This window comes from Gossypium hirsutum, chromosome D12 (assembly GCF_007990345.1).
Source record: "Gossypium hirsutum isolate 1008001.06 chromosome D12, Gossypium_hirsutum_v2.1, whole genome shotgun sequence".
In the NCBI taxonomy this organism is placed as follows: domain Eukaryota; kingdom Viridiplantae; phylum Streptophyta; class Magnoliopsida; order Malvales; family Malvaceae; genus Gossypium; species Gossypium hirsutum.
In genome coordinates, this window is record NC_053448.1 from 4,121,725 (window position 1) to 4,142,291 (window position 20,567).

Here is a 20,567-nt window from a genome sequence, read left to right on the forward strand (position 1 = left end):
TGTCGTCACGACGTGACATATTGTGAACTAATTCGAAAGTGAACTAATATAATAACATTCTTAAACCTGTGTAAATCTCGATATTAGTTATATATCACATTATATGTTTGTCTTGCTTGCATCTATGCGTATAATATCATAAATTGAATGGTTATTTTATATTGATGCTACAATAACTAGAGTAGCATTTTGTAGCTCAAACCCGACGATAAATTCGGACAAGGGGTGTTACAGTACAACCCTCATTTATTGAATCTAAATGACTTTGATGTATTCTAGAGATATAATATATTTGCGATTTGCAAACTAGCTAAACACTTGCCTGTTTGGGTAGAGGCGGATTTAGGAGGGGCTGGCAGGGGCCCTGGCCCCCTTAAAATGTAAAATTATTATTCATGCCCTTAAATATTTAAAAAATTTTAAATTAGTAAAAGTAAAATATACTTTCCCCCTAAAATTATAAAAATTTGATTTAATCTATCAAAAATTATAAAGATATAGACTATGAAAAATTAAAATTTCATTCGGCCCCTAAAAATTTATTCTGGCTTCCCCTGTGTTTGAGTCTTGGGTATAAAACACAATTTTATCTTTTGCTCTTATTGGCATGTCTAGGCTCTTTCACGTGGAAAAGCAAACTTTGAAGGTTTATAACAAATAGATTGATTATCATCGAAATCAATGTTAGACACTTACTCTTATTAAATTTACAAATATTTAAATTCATCAATATTAAATTTGTAATTTTTTAAAAAATATACACGATATTTGTTAACGAATGAGAATGGCACCTAAAAATATACCGTAGTGATAAATAGTAAGCTTGGGGTTTTTATCTTTAATTTGTTGACACATTACAATTTTCTAATTAGTCTATATATAAATATTTAAAGTAAATACTAAATTAATAAAAATTGGAGATTAAATTTATAATTATATCTAACGGGAAAACTGGACATCACCAAAGTAGAAAGTAAAAGAGGACGAAATTTGAGAATGGATAAAACTAAACCTATTAAATCCAATAAAAAACAATGAGTTGAGCGTAGATTCAAATTGAAAAGGCCGTCTAAAATTCTGACAGAGCGAGCAAAAGAGGAGTGTGATAAATGAAAGGAGGGAACATTGTCAATTTTAACGGCACGGTCTGTTTAATGTTATATATTTTTATTCTAATTATAAATAAATGCCTTTTCTCATACGTGACATTAACTTTCTTTTCGCCCCCATTTCAATGCCATCTCTCTCCTCTCCTCCGTACTTTTTAATCATCACCTTTTATCTTTCCTTTTAATTGTCGTGAAATGTTTCATTTATTTATAAAATGGAAGGTGAAACAATTTTTCTTTCAAGTGCCGAGATATATTTAGAAACAGTAATCCAACCAAATTTTGAAACAAACTTTTAAAATAAGATAAAATCTCAAAATTTTGATCTAAATTAAAATTAAAAAAATAATCTCCCATTGTGAGATTTGATTTTTAATTATTTAATATATAATAAATTTAACTTAATTAAAAATAATGCAATTTAAAATTTCGTTTTGTTATTATCGTTTGAGCGGCAAAAATGTGTTTGTTGTCAAAACAAATAAGAGAGGTTATCATTTGTAAAAATTTAATTGAAACAAATAAAAGTCGTTGGAATTGACGATGGTTGAAAAGTGCGTTCAGTTTTCTCTTTCTAAAATGATCATTTTTTAAAAAAATTTTAAAAAATCTAAAATAATAATAATATCACATATGATTGATTTAGCATCAAATTATGGCTTTTTTTACTTGAAAAATATTTAAAAAAATTAAATACCAAAATAGTATGTCAGTGGCGGCGGTGGTGTCTTTTTCATAGGCGACACCACTGTTTTTAATAAAATTTATTTTTTATATTTTTTTTAAAAAATATTTTATTTAGTGGTGCTATTTTCATAAGCGGCACCACATGTATATTGTCGAAATACAATCAAAATAAGGTCAAATTTTGACCTGTGACTGGCTCGCCCGAACCAATGACGCCACATGGACTGGTGGCACCAGTCACACCTCCTTGACAGGCGGCACTGGTGCCAATCAGCCGTCACCTCTGTCACCCCTGTACACTGCAATTTTGCAGTGTTTAGTCCCTTCCAAGGAAAAAAAGAGAGGATGAGGGACCTTATAGCCATGATCCCCCTTGTAAAAGGGTTCAGCAAGGAGAATAAAAAGAGGGAAAGAAAGGAGAGGAAGGAAAATAAAGAAATAAAAAGTATTTATTTTAGTAATTAATATTTTTAAATTTAATTTTTATGTTTTTTTTTGTTATTAATTATTATAAATTGTTTGTGGTTAGTTTAGTGTTTTGTGATTTTTTTTTATGAATTGAATTTTTTTAATTTTTTTATAGTTATTTTGTTAGTAATTTATGATTAGGTTATAGATTGTTTGTATTTAGTTTAGTGTTTTGTGATTTTTTATAAATGTAATTTTTTCAAAGTTATTTTGTTAGTAATTTATGATTAGGTTATTAATCGTTTGTGTTTAGTTTAGTGTTTTGTGATTTGTTATGAATATATTTTTATATTATTTTAAAGTCATTTTGTTAGTAATTTATGGTTAGGTTATAAATTATTTGTATTTAGTTTAATGTTTATTGTGATTTTTTATAAATGTAAAATTTTTTGTTTTTTTATAATTATTTTAAAGTTATTTTGTTAATAATTTATGATTAGGTTATAAATTGTTTGTGTTTAGTTTAATGTTTATTGTGAATTGTCATAAATGTAATTTTTTTGTATTTTTTTGTTAGTAATTTATGATTAGGTTATAAATTATTTGTTTAGTTTAATGTAAATTGTGATTTGTTATAATGTAATTTTATTTATTTTTGATTTATTTCACAATTTTTTTTTATTTATTGAAATGTTGATTAAGGCCACCTTTGGTTTGGTTTTTAATGCCAGTGACGTGCAGTTGGGGTAAATAACTGCTACCAACCTCACTGCTATGCTGTTTCGTTCAGCATGACAGTTCAGTGAAAATGCATTTCCATCACGCTGATATGCTGAAAATCAGCTGGAGATTTCAGCAGCAATTAAAATTCACTGGGGCAGTTGGTATTTTTAACAGACAAAAATATCCATACTTTCATTTATTATTTTACAATTTTATCCTTGAAAGTTGAACTAATTTCTTTCCCAATCTTATTTTTATTATTTTATAATAAAATATTAGAAGATACATTTTAATATTTTATTAAATTAATTTATAAATTCACATATTTTAATAATTTTATAGAAGTAAAATAATTTAAAAACTTCTATTATATATCAAATCTAATTTGATGTCCTTAATAGTCATTTTTTATTCTCACATTAACGCTACAGCTGCATTTGAATCTAAACACATACTCCATCATTGTTTCTAATCTCACTGCTACAGTATCTAATCTCACCGCTACAGTAACTAATCTCACCGCCACCGCTGTTTTTAACCTCACCAGAGGTAAACACACCGTCCATCCAAACTAAGCCTAAATTTGTTTTTATATAATTTTATAAGTTGTTTGAAAGAAACTAAACAGGTATATTTCTATTTTATTTTTTTGTCGATTCGTATGTTTTTTATGTTTAAATAGTTTATGTTTATTTTAATTATATTATTATTGTAAACTAACATAAATTTTTTTATGTAGGTAAAATATGAGAATTTATGAGATATTTTTTATTGTGTTTTCTACTGTGTTTTTTGTTACTCACGTATTTACTATGTTTTTTTGTTACTCAAATCCAAATTATTTACTATGTTTTTTTGCAACAAATTAAATGAATTCTTTTTTTAATTGCAGATTTGTAACAAATAGTTTCTTTGATTAATAATGATGATCACATATCAAGTACTATTAATGAAATGGTAATAAAATTGTTATTTGTTACTTATGTCATTTACGGAATCAAATTAGATTATATTAACTACTTTGCTAATTTAATAATGTCGGGGTCCGTATTGCACATTGAAGGGTCGTGTTAATAGTGCAGGCTATCTGTTAGATGAACACCTCATGTCATACTTGGAGTTAGCCGGATTCGAAACAGCAGTATTGATCCGAACCTTTGATTTGCGATACGACTTAATATCTGCTTTGGTAGAGTGATGGCATCCGAAGACCCACACATTTCATTTGTCGTGCAGGGAGTGCACCATCACTCTTCAGGATGTTGCACTGCAACTCGAGCTCCTCATCGATGAGAATGCGGTCACGGGCATAAGTTCGATCTCTAGGTCAACCGTCATTTCCTATAACTTACTTGGATGCTCGCCTGGTGAGGAAAAATTTACGGGTTTGAGGTTTCCATGGCTAAAGGTCAATTTCAAGCATTTACTAAGTACTACCAGTGAATGAGAGGTGATGCACGTCGTTCGAGCTTATATTATGCACATTATAAGAGGTGTACTTATGCCAGATGCAAACAACAACAATGTCCACTTGATGTATTTGTCCCTATTATCTAATTTGCATAACATCCATTTGTACAGTCGGGGGTTCGCAATATTAGCTATGTTGTATCGCGAACTTTGTAGGATGACAAATCCTTCTACGATGGACATAGGTGGATGCCTCATATTGTTTCAGTATTGGGTGCTTTACTGGATGCCATTCTTGGCATCCATTAGTCACCAATAATATGTATTTCCAGTTGTCAATAGGTAATGAATTTTTACTAATTATAACAATTAGTTGACATTTTTTTGGATGATCCTATTCTAACAATTTGTTTTCGTAGATAGAGTACTAATTCGGGCATTGAGAGGTCATACACGGTTCTAATATATCATCTGATGATTGAGAATCATGCTGGAGAGGGGGTAAATTTTTCCAATATTCATGACATTTTATTATTTTATCTTACTCAACCCGCATTAATATAACCATGTTATTAACTATGCAGTTCATCTAGATGTCGTATTCTGTCCCAGAAATTATGGCGGTTATTCCCTCGTCTGCCCATTCCAACTCAAACATATGGTTTATTAACGCATCCATTATCAATTTCTAAACAATGGAGTGGTATCACGGTGATCGAGTACTCCGACAGTTTGGTTGCATATAGTATATCCCGACACTGCCAATACAGTTAGGGGACATCCACGGTATTAACAAAGAGAATAAACATTGAAATGATTGTGCGGAAGTGCATGAATAATATATTGCAATGTGAAACAACTTGTTGTGGCGGATACCTCAGATTGATCGTGCTTTGGATCTGCAACCCTCATTAGAGTACATATTGTGGTACTCTGATATGGGGAAACCATTTTTGTTTGGTGGGCGATCGATGGTAATCCCACAACACATAGCACGACTTGGGTAACCTTTTTATCCCATTCCACATCCACCTCCTGCACCCGAGCTAGAGCCAGAGCCAAAGCCGAAGCCGGAGCTACACTCTGGGAATAATTCTTATCATCCAGACTTGGGAGGCGATGACTATTTCCCGGGCTTGTCAGGCTATAGATATCATTCAGAGTTTGATATCTTCAGCCCACTACCACCGTAATATTCCACTCCTCCTGGCTCGTATCCACCTCAGTACTCCACTCATATCAGCTCGTAGTACTCCACTTCTCTCGGCTTAAGTTCATCAATGGCATTTGAGGCATATGATTTTTCATCTATGTTTTGCAATCACCCGTAATGTGAATGTCGACCTCTACAAAAATAAACCCCTAGGACCACACCATCAAACCATCAATTTTAGGGGCTTTTGCAATTTAAATAGTCAAGTTTGTATTTATTTAATTCTACAAATATATAAATGAAACAAACTTTAGACTAACTTTATAATTCAAATCAGATTAATTGTAACAAATTTTAGACAAACTTATTTAATTGAGATTCATTGCAATATTAAAACCTGAAACAAACTTTGTAATTTAAATTAGATTCATTGCAACATTTGAGTACATTAGCTCAATTCCTACCCGATCGCGATGATTGTCCAATATAGTAGTTTCAATGCGGGCATTTACTCCAATTATGACCAGCTACTCTGCATACGCCACACAACTTCCCATTGGATTTCTCCCTAATGTCCATTTCATTATGGATTCTAGATGATTGCTAATGACCTTTCGGATTCCTATGTAACCCTTTGTTTGGGAAAAGCTCGAAAGTTGTCGGAGGCACCTTCCATGTAGACAGGTTAGGCAGGACGAGGAACTCATTCTCCTAGACATACAATGACGTTCGAAGGTGTACACCTTATCAATATACGTACAAATAATTTTGGAATAAAGTTTTCGATGATCTTCTGTCATACGTGTTGAAGTGCATGTGTGAGGCCCAACAAATTTTCGTATCCATCATCACCAACCTCATTAGTCTCGGGTGCAACATTAAGATCGATGTCGATCTCACGTATAGTTGATTGACTATCAATGTACAATATCGAAACCACCAAACATGGCTCTTAAGCTCCATGTTCTTTACCTACTGGAGTGGGATCTTCAGTTGGCTACACATAAGCTAACTCTACAAATAACTGAATCGATCCATTTTGGTCGCTCCTATTCCCACAATAAAGAGCGACCATTGTCTCTACATCTTCATCGTTTACAAGTTTCATTTTGGTGAAGTTGATGGGATCTGTTGAAATTGGAAACTTGTAGAAAATTTTCGAGATCCTTCTCCCACAACGTCTAATAATTTTTGCATTAATCATTTATTTTATATAATCAAACGAGACATTTCTATTAAATCTCATTACTATTTGTTGGTAGCATTCAAATATACATCCCACAGTTGTTGTCAAAATTACTCCATTGAAATAAATGCATATGAAAAACTAATTATCTATCTTCAATACTAAATTTGTTAAAAAAGAAATAAAAATTCTCAAAACAATTTCGAACAGTAAAAAAAACTTACATAAAACATTTAATTAATAAAAAGAGACCAAAATTATATCAATATGCAAAATTTTTCATTCATAAGCTCAGATTTTTTTCAGTTCTCATTTCATACATGTACAACCATATTTACTCTTTTTTTTTACATTCTCTACTCTGTAACATTTATCTTTACATTTAGCCACTTAAACTCATTTATACGTTTTCTTTCATCTTCGATTCTCTATCTTTCTCCGGGAAATTCTTTATATTAAATTCTGAATTCTCTTCACATTCATCTTCTACAATCCAATTTGGAAATTTCTCAGGATCTTCTTCCTCTTCAATCTTTATAACGAGTACTGAACTTATAAATTCTCTTGGTAATTTTCTAACAACTAATTTATCTATCCATGACATGTCAAAGATATTTTGCTTCCCAGTCAACTTTCACGAACCTACACTTTGTCTTGTTATTTTTTTGCTCCATAAGAGATTATAAACGTCATGAAGTATATAACTATATTTCAATAGGTTCGTGGTACCAATTTTTTCTAAAGTTGGTCTAAAATGATTTGATGCTCCCGTTCTATTAATGGCCCTTTAAGGGTCAAGTATTGCACTTTATTCTTTCTAATAAGTTCATGACCCTTCTATAACACTTCTTGCATCTTTTGATTTACGTTAATAAGGTGTTGAATGATGTCTTCTTCTTGTTTCATTCTGTAATCTTGCAATTCTCTCATCATTTTATCAACTTTCTCCCTTTGTGTTGAAGTTGTTATTTTATCAGGCAATATCAGATTTGTTGCCATTTCAACCAATATCTATGACAAAATAAATTTTTTCTCGATTTTCAGTTTTTATCTATTTTCCTATGATGTCATCAGTAACTAATAATTAATTTATAATACTTACTAACAAAATAACTTTAAAATAAATTAAAAATTAATAAAAATTTATATTAATAACCTAACAAATCACAATAAACATTAAACTAAACAAATAATTTATAATAGTAACTAACAAAATGACTTTAAAATAAATTAAAAACAACATAAAAACAACAATAAACAAATTGTATAATACTAACAAAATAAATTATCCTCATCATAATCCCCATTCTATTAAAAAAACAAAAATACATTATCCTTCTTTTTTTCTTCTCATTTCTTTCTTTCTTCTTCCTTCTCTTCTCCTATTTTTTTTAACCCTAATTCTCTTCTTCACTGGGACCATTAAATAGGCATCACCCCCAGTATCCCAATTTTGTATTTATACACGAGCACATACTAGATTCGAAATTTTTATACATGTGGTGCCGCCTATGTAAATGACACCATTAAATAAAATAAATTTTATAAAAATATAAAAAATAAATTTTATTAAAAAAATAATGGTATTGCCTATAAAAAAGGCACCACTCTACTGCAATATCATTTTGATATTTAACCGTGGTGACGTAGCATTTTAGTATTTAATTTTTTTTATTTTTCAAGTAAAAAAGTCTCAAATTATTGTACATAATTTGGTAACAACATAAAAATGTCATAAATATAGTTGAATCATATTTTTTTCAACCTAACAACAGGCATTATAAGGCGCCCTTAAAAAATTATTTGAAAAATAACTTTTGGATATAGATGTAATTTTTTACATTATTTAAATAAGAAAGCCGAATAAATTAGAATATATAGGGAAAAAGAAGAATTATAGGGTTAGTATAAATGTGGAAGGTCAAGGGTCAATGGCCTTAGAACCGTGCTAGTGCGTTACAGTTGAACATGGCGATCGTGAGAGCTGATGTTGCCCAAGCGCACAACATAGGGATGAGAAACTGGAGCTTAAACCCAGAAGCCCCTGAGTTTTTCCCTGCAAGGAAACGTCTGCTTTCAGCTTCTTCTCCCGTGTTTTCACCCTCAACTCCAATATTTCTTCGTTATTATACCCATCCTTTATTGTCAGCTTCCACGTTCTCTCACCTTTCATACACCTATCCTCATCCACATGCACTTCAGCCCCATTTCTTCATCCCTGAGAAGGCGGCTTCTGCATCTGTGCCCATGACTGAAACAGTCACTCCCTTGCTGGAACCATTCAAGACTACCATGGTGGTCGACGAAGCGCCGGAGCCTAGAACCGCGGCTCGAAAGGAAAACTTGGGAGGTACCAGGCCAAGCGTTAGAGATAAACCTTACTGGAAGAGCGATAAAAGATATGGGAAAAAAGGGTTTGTAATTGTTGATCGTAATAGTAGCCAAGCTCGCAAGAAACAATGTAGGGGGAAGCCTAGCAGTTACAGTTCTCAAGACAAGAAGCATTTTGCTAAAACTTACCCAAAGAAGGCTCGAGGTCGGGCTGGTAATAAGTATAACAAGCGAGAGAAACATCCACCCATTCCTCTAAAGCCTGACGGATTGGAAACGACGGTCATGATAAAGAACATACCCAACAGATACACGTATATATAATCTTTTGGTTTCATCTATATTCAATGTTATGGGTTTATGAATGTTTTAGTTGTCTTTTCGTCTTCCCTGTGATTATTTCTCAGCATTTATTGTTTGTTCTTCATTAGTGTTTGCTGTTGATTGAGACTTGTAAAGATCTTCTGGGTTGCCTTACGGATCTTTATAGATTTCTCTGCTTAAAACATTTGAATGAAGTATTGGATATTGGGGTTTGTAGACGAGAGATGTTGGAGGATGTTCTTGACCAGCATTGCATGCTTACGAATAAAGAGGCTGAGTCTCAGATTGGTAGTGCAGATGAAGATGAACAACCTTCATTGTCAGCGTTTGATTTCCTATACCTTCCGATAGACTTTGTGTATGTTACAAAAATTCACTTTCCTTGATCATTTCATTTCACTTCGTTCATTTTACCTATAATTTTAATACTCAATTGTTTTCCATGATTGTAGTACCAAATCAAACAAGGGCTATGCATTCGTAAACTTCACGAACCCAAAAGCAGCCAGGAAGTTTTCCCGTGCTTGGCATAATAAACATTGGCCTTGTATCAACTCAAACAAGATTCGTGAGATACATTGCGCCAAACTTCAGGTATACATTTTTGTATATCTATAAACCCAACAATGTTAAGCCTGTTTAAGTACTTAAGTTGGTGAATTGAACATTTAAACAGGGCAGAGAGGAGCTAGTGAAGCACTTTGAGAATATGGAATTTCCTAGTGAAAACTTTCAACCACTGAGTTTCAATCCAGCTCGTGATGGTTCTAAGCAAGCGGTGAAAGAAACTATAGTCGGAAGATGCATAGGTTCTAAGTAACTAGGGTGACATATCTGGGATACTAATATGTATGGCCGTATGAGACAAAAACAGTGGTGGCCTCTTTTTATTTTATTTTTAACTGTTTAGTTTACTTCTGTTGTTGGTGTTCAATTTGGTTGTGTTCTTAAGTTTGTTTTTAGACTCTTTTTGGTCACAATGTGATGGGGTGGACCTTGGCACCTGGGTCAGATGTAAAATCAAAGGGCAGGTGGCGAAATCCACCTTGTAATTGGTTGGGTGTTATGTAAATATATAAAGTCCGCTAAGTGTAATGGCAGTATCCCTTTCTTCGAGTAACACAAAAGCTGCATGTAGTTATGTGACGGTGCCTTTGGGGCACCATTCAACCAAGTTTCTATGTTAAAACTGCTGTAAAACGACAAGAAGTTCTTGGACTGAAAATCCGTTTCACCAAAGGAGGAAAATGCCAATTTTTACTAGAGCAGTAAATCCCTGGTTTGAATGGATCGTTTTAGGAAGCTGTACCTGTGCCTTTGGTTTTTCCATTCTCCTTCATATTTGGAAGGAGACGTCTCAACTCTGTAGTTGAGGGCTTCCATCAACAACTTTTTGTTTTTCAAGTAATAGGTTTGAAATAGAAAACCTTTTCGCCATTGAAAAGAGGTATAAGCCTTAAAATACAAATAAACCAACACTTGAGATGCACTAGTCTATGGAATCGTGTACCTTTGCGTAAATAAAGGGGTAGGAGTAGAAATGAGGTATTGGGAAAGTGAAGGGAGCATTGAAAGATGGGGGAGGAGAGTGGACATTGAAATGAAAGTTGCGGTGGCAGACTGTGGATTGTACCCATGGCTGATTTCATTCATAATCATTTAGATGTTAGTAATAATTTGATTTGATGAGGCGAAAGGCGTGACGAGATGGATAAGCTCCCTCCCCTTCTAGAATCTATACTACTCGATGACATGGGGAATAGTATTATCAGTCAAAATTTCACAAGGAAGGGGTGTTGCGAGAATCGAACTCGCGACCTCTCGCACCCGAAGCGAGAATCATACCACTAGACCAAACACCCTTTACGTCTTCTATCTTCATAACGTATATGTTAGTTATTTTTGGATGAATGTTATCATCATCCACTTGATGAAATATCGTTGTACCAAAATCACACACTGCAGTGACAGATAGTAATGGCGGCAACACTTGGTCTACTCCTAAGACCCCTTTGCTTCTCAATCACCAGATTCCACAATAAATTCCCAATCCTTCAAAATTCCGTTCTTTCTTCTTCTTCTTCTTCTTCTTCTTCTTCTTCCCTCACGCTCCCTCGAATCCACTCTCTTTTTATCACCTATTCCTCAAATTCAAGCCACAATGACAGCTACCCTTTATCCTTGTTAGACAAAGAACTGAACGAAGACCAAGACCTAGAATTTGAATCTGAAGAACATGATAGAAATGATGAGGAGGATGAAGATGATGATGATGATGATGATTATGGGAGTGAGAACGGGGAAGAGGGAAGTCCTCAAAATTTGGGTTCGGAGGTTGTCGCCGAAAATACCGAGGTTAAGAATGTGAAGCTACTCAATCTAACGGTTAAGGAAAAGAAAGAGCTGGCTTCTTACGCTCATGGTTTAGGGAAGAAATTGAAGTGTCAACTGGTGGGCAAATCTGGTGTTACTGATAATGTCATTTTCTCTTTTCTTGAGACTCTTGAAGCCAATGAGCTTCTGAAGGTAACTCTTTTTCTTTTCAGGTTTTAGGGTTTAAACTCCTTGACATTGTTAATGGATGTTCTTCAAACTATCATAATAAATGAACTAACTTTATTTGAAATTTAATGTCCAACTTACTTTAGTCATTGTATTTTTGCTTGAAGTTATTGGTTCATGCCATTTGATGCATTCTAAGTTATGGGTAGTAAATGTTAGATGTTTTTTCTTTATCACCGCTGTTTGCTTTGGGTTGAACTGTGTCTTCTTTGAGTCCTAGTCCGAGGAATTTTGGACTATAAGTGAAACCTGATAATTTGTATGTTTGTATATCTATCTATTTGTATTATGTTCTAGTTATGTTTCGTGTTGCTTATAAAAATTTAATTATAAGTAGCTTTAGCACACATTTGTGTTCATTTATGTTTTTTTTTTCTTTTCCCCAATCATCATGTTTCGTAATGTTGCAATTTAGTTAATTTTTTTCATATCATACTTGAGTCAGTTCAAACTGGTCAAGTGAAGAGAAAAGAGAATCAAGCATCCCAATTTGATTTTTGTGTTAATTGGGAATTAAGTTCATGTGGATCCCCAATGTTTGTTAGCCATTGAGATTGCTATTGCCTATTGGTGAAGATGCAGTGTGATTCCCCTATTATATAACACAAGCTGTCCTGGAGAAATATTTGGTATATCTGTGTTTAACTTCAAAGTATGTTAACAGATCAAAATTCACCGGACCTGTCCTGGAGAGCTAGAGGATGTGGTGAGCCAACTAGAGCAAGCAACCGGTTCAGTCGTCGTTGGACAAATTGGTCGGACTGTGATCATATACAAGCCTAGTCTCACCAAAATGAAGGCTGAAGAGAAAAAGAAAGAGTTTCAAAGAGCTTTCATCAGAAGGCAATCAAAGCTGAAACCTACATTGACGGTAAAGACTAAAGATACTGAACAAAATAATTATACTTTCTTATAATCATTGTAGCCTTTTTGCTCAACCCCTGTAATTCCCCTTGTGAAATATGCAGAACAAAGGACCTTTACCTAGATTCTCTGGACGCGGTAGAAGGGGAACCAGCAGGGTTTGAATAATGATTTCCACTATTCCCCAGTGATACTTTTTTGGTGACAGATTTCATCACGTAAATAGAATCCGTGGCAAGGTTTGGTTCGTTGACAAGTATGATGCAAGCAATGAATGTTGATATGAATTTGTGATGGATTTAAAGGAGGTTGTAGGTTGAGATTTCTAGCTTCCAAGTATATGTAGATTCGATATGCAATTTGAATTCTCCGTTAAAACAGTTTCAGCTTTCTATTTGGTCATAATAATGAGCATAGGGTTTAGGCAATTCTGGTGTGACTGTCTCCTTATGTTTATTATATTATGCAGCATGATTTTAGTTGGAAAGACGGCAAATTATATGAGTTTGAGCTAAATATATGTCCTGTGTCATGTTACTTTCCCTGTCATGGTCTGCTACATGGAAGTAGTCATCAACAAGTCTAAAATATATGCATATATCTTTAAGGTTTTTTCATGTGATTTTATATGCAATTTAAGTTGTCCCCTTTATTGTTAATTGGTTTAAGATTGGATGTCCTTTTTGGGTCTTGTTTTTGCATTTTATTCTTGCATGTTGCTTCTTTCATGTTTGTCATGTAGTTGGTGTATGTATAACCAATATATAAAAGTTAGTCTCTAAATGTTGAAAGAGCTCAATTTAAGATTATAGGATGCTGATATTGTGACAATTAAGGCAAGGAATTGACTTTTTCTAAGGGATAATTATGGTAACACTGAACTAGTTTCTTTTTCTTTTATTTTTTTATCCAAAATAGTTTTTCTCCCTTTTTATTCCCAATATTTTGAGTATTATAAATTTTTTTATTATTTATTTATTAATACATGTTAATAATTGTTTTTTTATGTCTTGTTTGTTATTTTCGTGTTATATTGTGTTTTGACTAGGTTGTTAGATAATTTATGTCGAGCCATAAAATTTTTTTATTATATAATATGATAAAAGATTTAATCATATATATATATTGATATTATGTTCTTAGCATTTTTTTATTTTCTTCTTTTAATTTTTTAATGTTAAAAATCTGTTATACGTAAATTTTCACACATTTATATATTTATATTATCTTACTATGTTTAAATTATTTCCCATATTATTTTCGTACGATGCCAGCATTATCCCTAACTTTATACAATTCATTATAGTAAATCAATTTGAATTTTTTTGCTAAAAAGAAATAGCAGAAGCATAAAGCGATTACATAAAGTAGGATCATCAAGTAATAAATCTTGTATCAAAATTTGAGGTTCTTCAAACAACTATAAGATTGAATTACTAACTAAAGTACACTTAACCATCTGATTTATAACCCTACTATGCTCTTTTTGGGATGTGACACACTCTTGCGTCCCACCTTCTATGTAGTAGTTGATGCAAAAGACTTTATTCTACCAATCTACTATTAGTGCCACCACCTACTAACAACAACTCTACCAACAAAGCAATATCACATTTTATTTCAATCTTCTTGAACCCCTTTTCCTAAGCTATAAAAAGGTCTTCCACCATCGTTCTAACCTCAACTTTGAAGACGGATTTCTTACCCAATGACATTGAGTAACCACTCAACCATTCAGTATTTGAGTCTTGAAATACAACTCCAATGGACGCATGAAGTCCATTATGTGGTACTATCTTATCCATATTAAGTTTTATCCAATCCCTCTTCCGACGAGACTAATTTCAAATTCATCTATGCATAACTCCTTGCCCACGTGTAACCTGTATCTACAAGGACTTGAACACAGCTATGGCTGTTAGAAAAAACAAAAGAATTTTTATGTTTTCAAAGAATCAAACATAAAATTGAGAATAAAGTTTGTCAGTCAATATCAGCATTACCACAACTCCCTCTATTCTGTAAAATCCATAAGAACCATTCATTGAACGACAAAGAGAAAAAAATAATCATAAACTCGCCTTGAAACCATAGCAAGCCATACAGCTCTAGAAAAAGCACAATCCCGAATTGCATGGATCTCCATTTCCAAAACACTAATACATTGAGAACCATCACCATCAATAGTCATGTGTCTTCGCACTCTTTCGCAATTCGTCAACAATCTATTCTTCCATAATATCCATAAGAAGACTCTCACCCTCTGAGGTGCCTTCGCTTTCCAGATCAAATTCCAAACAGCAGGAGAAGCAATGTCTTCAACATGGACCAACTTCCTATATTTCAGTAGAAGAAAACACATCTCTCTTCATCCATTTCCAAGCTAGGCAATCCTGACCCGCTTTAGGTGACGGAAGCATTACGGTTGAAAATTGCAAGATAATATGACTTGGTACAACATGACTAATACGACTCCAATCCCAGCTTCTATTTTCAGATACCATGTCACAAACTCGCAATGTGTCATCCGACTGCCCAAGACCTATATAGAAATCACAGAGAGAACCCATTTGCCTAAGCCACACATCATTCCAAAAGTTTATTAGACGACCATCTCCAACGGACTAGTAGGCATTAGCAATGGTTTCTGGCCAGAACTTCATTAAAGACCTCCAAATGAAAGAACAATTACTTCTGGAAATAAAGCTTGGAAGTAAAGTAGTAAACCATGTATGTTGCATTTACTACTCATCACTCTAGCCCACAATGAATCTGTATTCGAAAGCAACTGAAAACCAAGCTTTGAACAAGAAAAAAATTGTTCTAAATCTTCAAGATTTCTCATACCCAGGCCTCCAGAGTCTAGCGGGCAACAACACTCCCCCAAGATAACAATGCAGGTTTCCTTGACCCCAAACTAGCTCCCCAAATGAAGTTACGGGCAATCTTCTTAATCTGCTTACACACAGGAATAGGGATACGCATCGTACACATAAAAAAGTTTGGCATAGCTAAGAGAACAAACCTTGCTAGAGTTATAGACCAGCCAAAGACAATTTTCTCGCTTCCCACTTCCGTACTTTGTTCACAACGAAATCAAACGTACTCACCGCAACTCTATTGTGCAACAATGACAATTTAGGGTAGATACCAAAATTCCCCACCCGATTAAAACCCATCTCAACACAAATAAAATCCCCAAGATTCTCTGGTGTATCAGGAGAAAAAAAACACGTGTGATTTACCTCTATTCACTTTTAAATCAATTTTAACTTTAACTTTAACATCACTTATTCAAAATTAGATAATTTTGAGTATTACAAAAAATAATGTTTAGAATTTCATTACAATTTCTCAAAACGTAGTGAGAGGCATTCTATAGTAACAAAAAGAGTGACTCAGCGAGCCAAAGATTTTTTAACAATGATTCAATACATAACTTCAAATTCAGCATCAAACCTTTAATTACAAGATATCAGACCAAAAATAAATGAAACTGCTTACAAGGTTTAATGAATTTTTTCAAAATTTTTGAAAAACTAATTAAATTTAAAAAAAAAAATTAAAAAGCTAATGAAAATTTAAAAATAATTGAGATTGCCATACCCCTGCCTTGCAATCCAAAATTCCACCATGCACTCAGAAAAAAAAAAGAGTATATCATTAGAAATTTTTGGTATTAGTATAATGTTAGAGATTATGGTATAACTTGGATATTATGTTTTTTTTTTTAAGAGTTTTCCAAGTTTTATTTCAGATTTTCTTTTTTATAAATTGTTTCTCCTACATTATTTGTATATATTGATAAGGTTGTTGATTGAGTTGAAATTACAATTTAAACTATTTTTTTATTTTAATTTTGTATGTATTACATATAGTCATTATTATTATTAATTTTAAATCATACTTTTTAAACGTATACTTGTGTTCTAAATACGGTACAATAAAATTTCTAGTATATAGCTATATAAAAAAAATTAAGTCGACTGAGCATATAGGGTTGAACATGTGTAAGCAAGTTTTATCTTGTGCATTTACAAGTGAAAGAGGTTTATGGATAGTTTAGACATTATATAAAAAAATTGAATGAAAAAAATAATATAATATTTTAAAATTTTTATTATAAATGTTTTCATTGTTAATAATGCTGAATTTCATACTCATGTGATACATAGGTTAATAATATGTTTGAATAATATTTAGAATTTGCATTGAATTTATTTTTTTTAGAAATCCAAATTTGTAGCAACTTTCCATCACATTACTCCTATTTTTCAACTCTCGTGCCCGCTTTAATTGAGCCCCATAAATACAATATTTTATGGTCAATTATATTTTTTTGGTTGGACAATCCTGAGTTTGTTTTTACATATATATATATATATATATAAAAGAACCCTAGGGTTTGATAAAGATGGAAATGTAGAGTTGATATAAAAAAGAATGCGATGCAGTACTATTTTGAAGAAAACAAAGAATGGGGAGATTTATGCTTAATGTAAACATGATGGGAAAAAAAATCATGTGGATTAGTTGAACCGGTTGGGACCAAGGGGTGAGAAGGACTCATGTTTAAAATTGAAATATAAATCAAATTATTCTATATAAATTTATACACCCAAACCAACATACAATTATCTTCTCATCGTATAATATATAATATGTAATTGCATTTTTTTGAAATAAGTAACTAATTTTAAAACGTGAATTAATGTTATGTTTAAAAATTATGTTATTTTAAAAATTTTAAAAGTATTTAAAAAATATTTGAAAATATATTTTTAAAATTCATTTTTGCTTGTTTTTCAATTACGTTTTTTTAAATATTTAACGCACAAATCATGTTGTAATTATTTTTATCATGCTTTTAAATTTCTAAAAGTATTCAATGAACAAATAATACAAAAAACCCTAGAAACCAAGAGTGCTATCCTTGGTATCCTAGCGATAACAGTGGCTGCTGCGGCTTGGGATAATAGAGAGTGGTGGTTACGAGGGGTTTGGGGGAGATGAGATCTCCCTATTAACGGAGGAGCTTATTCAACTTTCGGTCAAAAGTTCGATGGTGGAGCTAAGCGGAAATTTTTCTCTGATATGTTCTATATGGACAAAGAAATCTTACAACCAAGATAGCTTCAAAGCACAGATGAGGAGTATTTGGAAGACAAGGAAGAAATTCGTGATTCAAGTGGTTGGACAAAACCTTTTTTTGATTGAGTTTGAATTAGAAGAGGACTTAGAGACTATTACAGAAGGCCAGCCATGGTTATTTAGGAAACAATTAATTCTGTTTGATCGACTGAGTAAACCAACGATGAGAGATCAAATTCAACTTGTCTCATCTCCGTTTTGGATTAAAATTGGGCCGTGTCTACCAGAGTTTGATAAAAAAGATCTTATGCATGCTATAGGAGTCACTTATGGAGGGGTGATTAGATCTGAAATATTAGGTGAGTTTTGTCTACTTAGAGTGAAGTTAAATGTACAGAGTCCCCTTCGCAGGGGTGTTTTTGTTTCAATAGGGAATGTGAACAAATTCTGGATCCCTTTTAAGTATGAAAAGCTGCCGATTTTCTGCTTTGGGTGTGGTAGGTTGGGGCATGGTCTCCATGATTGCTTAGAAATTACTCCTGCGGAGAAAAACCAAATTGAAGAGGATCCACCTTTCTCTTTAGCATTAAAAGCAGAGTCAACGTTGGTTGGAAAGGAGAGTCTAAAGCTAAATGCTTTATCGAAAAAATTACAACCACAATGCTTGTATGTTGGAGGTACTACAAAGGAGCAGGAAGAATATTTGTACAGGGCGCAAAGTAGTGGTATGATGAGAGGACTCCAAGATGGTGCATGGTTGGCATCAATTGCTGCAGATTTAGAAATACGAAAGGAAGAAGGAATCAATGAAGGAGATACTGTAAATAGTAATGCCAATAATCTGAATTCAGCCAGGAAAGCTAGTTGGAGAAGAATGAAATTAATGGGAATGATGAAAAATCATGAGGCAGATAGTATATTGCAAAAAAAGAAATTGGCAGAGTTAATACAAGATGAATACGGGACAAAAGAGACTCAGGAAGAGAATCCAAAAAGGGCGAGACATGGTGGACAGGATCTAATCACGGAGAATGAAACTAATTTGCAAATGGAATTTTTCAACTAGACATGATCGGCGGCTGCCAATGGGCAAGCCGACCGGGCACAATGAAAATCATATGCTGGAATGTCCGTGGATTGGGGAGTCCACGGGCAGTACGAAAGCTTCGATTTTTACTGAAGTAAAATAATCCTCAACTAGTCTTCTTAATGGAGACTAAAGTAAGTGAAAAGCGTATGGAAGCAATTAGAAGAAGGTGTGGATTCACGAATGGGCTTGAAGTAGGAGCTGTTGGTACGTGGGGTGGGATTTGCTTAGCATGGCGAGAGGAGGCTCAGATTAATCTTAAATCCATGTCAACAAGTCATATCGATGTGCTGGTCAAAGAAGAAGGTGTTCATGAAGATTGGTGATTCACAGGGTTTTATGGCTCACCATATTCACAAAACAAAAATGCCTAATGGGGTTTATTAAAGATCTTGGGACGGGAGCGAGAGTATCCTTGGTTAGTGAGTGGGGATTTTAATGAAATAGCTTATTCATTTGAAAAAAGGGGAGGTCAACCGAGGGAGGAAAGGAATATGGCAGCGTTTAGCGAAGTTCTGCAAGAATATCATCTCTTAGATTTGGGATATTCAGGAATATGGTATACATGGGAAAGAGGGAATCTACCAAAGACGAACATCCGAGAAAGATTAGACAGGGGTGTTGCGAATGAAAAATGGATGGATTTATTTCCAACGGGCAATATTCATCATTTAACGTCCACTCTTTCGGATCATTGTCCTCTTCTAATAAGCACATCTAATGAAAGCAGATTCAAGACAGTTCCAAGTTTTAAGTTCGAAGCTTGGTGGACCACAGAGGAATCAATAGAAGAAGAAATTTGGAAATCCTGGAAGTCATCAAATGGATCGGTTCTGGAGAAGCTTGAGAACTTACAGATTAATTTAACGAAATGGGCAAAATTCATAAAGAAGAAACGGAAGGGACTGACGGATAAAATTACAAAAGAGCTTGAAGATTTAATGAAGAAGGAACTTGATGAAGATGTTATGAGCCAGATTATGGAAAAAAGAATCCACTTGAGTATGGAGACCGATAAGGAGGAGATGTATTGGGTACAAAGAGCAAGAGCTAATTGGCTGAAGTTAGGAGATAAGAACACAGCATGTTTTCATAAATATGCATCAATGCGGAGAAGAACTAATACAATCAGTAGGCTTGATAGTGATGATGGAAAAGGAATCAATGAGGAATCAGAAATTAATGAGATAGCTACGCAGTATTTTCAGAAGCTTTTTTCGACTAATGGTTTTGGAGATTCTTCCCACCTTTTAACAGGTATTCAAAACAGTATCTCTTCGGATATCAACACAGCCCTCTTGGAAAAGTTCACGACAGAAGAGATTTATATAGCAGTAAAGGGAATGGGTCTTACAAAAGCTCCAGGTAATGATGGATTTCCGGCTTTATTTTTTCAAAAATACTGGGGTATTGTGGGTGAAGATATTGGAAATTTCTGTTTGGAAGTTTTGAACAATGGAAAAGATGTGGAAGGGTTAAACCTAACTAAGATTACTCTTATTCCAAAGAATTCCAATCCTACGAATCTTACCGATTTTAGACCGATTAGTTTGTGCACAGTTCTATATAAAATCATAGCCAAAGCTATAGCCAATCGTCTCCAGGAAGTCATTGGAAGATGTATTGACAGTG

General features: G+C 33.4%; 3 protein-coding genes and 1 non-coding gene across 4 annotated transcripts; 3 read left to right on the forward strand and 1 right to left on the reverse strand.

The window, feature by feature from the left end:
• The first annotated feature begins 8,615 nt into the window (after positions 1-8,615).
• On the forward strand, positions 8,616-10,434 carry LOC107940413 (protein terminal ear1 homolog). The gene is made up of 4 exons (XM_016873835.2): positions 8,616-9,321; positions 9,549-9,689; positions 9,784-9,925; positions 10,008-10,434. The coding sequence occupies exons 1-4, from the start codon at positions 8,645-8,647 to the stop codon at positions 10,149-10,151; spliced, it is 1,104 nt and encodes a 367-aa protein (XP_016729324.1). The 5' UTR covers positions 8,616-8,644; the 3' UTR covers positions 10,152-10,434.
• Positions 10,435-11,010: 576 nt separating this feature from the next.
• On the forward strand, positions 11,011-13,294 carry LOC107944987 (uncharacterized). Its single transcript, XM_016878799.2, has 3 exons — positions 11,011-11,857; positions 12,558-12,764; positions 12,862-13,294. The coding sequence occupies exons 1-3, from the start codon at positions 11,309-11,311 to the stop codon at positions 12,919-12,921; spliced, it is 816 nt and encodes a 271-aa protein (XP_016734288.1). The 5' UTR covers positions 11,011-11,308; the 3' UTR covers positions 12,922-13,294.
• On the reverse strand, positions 11,122-11,193 carry TRNAP-CGG (transfer RNA proline (anticodon CGG)). Its single transcript has one exon. It is a non-coding gene; the product is annotated as a tRNA-Pro (tRNA).
• A 4,525-nt stretch (positions 13,295-17,819) lies between the features above and the next one.
• Positions 17,820-18,914, forward strand: LOC121224487 (uncharacterized). The gene has a single exon (XM_041107897.1). It carries the CDS (start codon positions 17,820-17,822, stop codon positions 18,912-18,914), a length of 1,095 nt encoding a protein of 364 aa, XP_040963831.1.
• Positions 18,915-20,567: the final 1,653 nt, after the last annotated feature.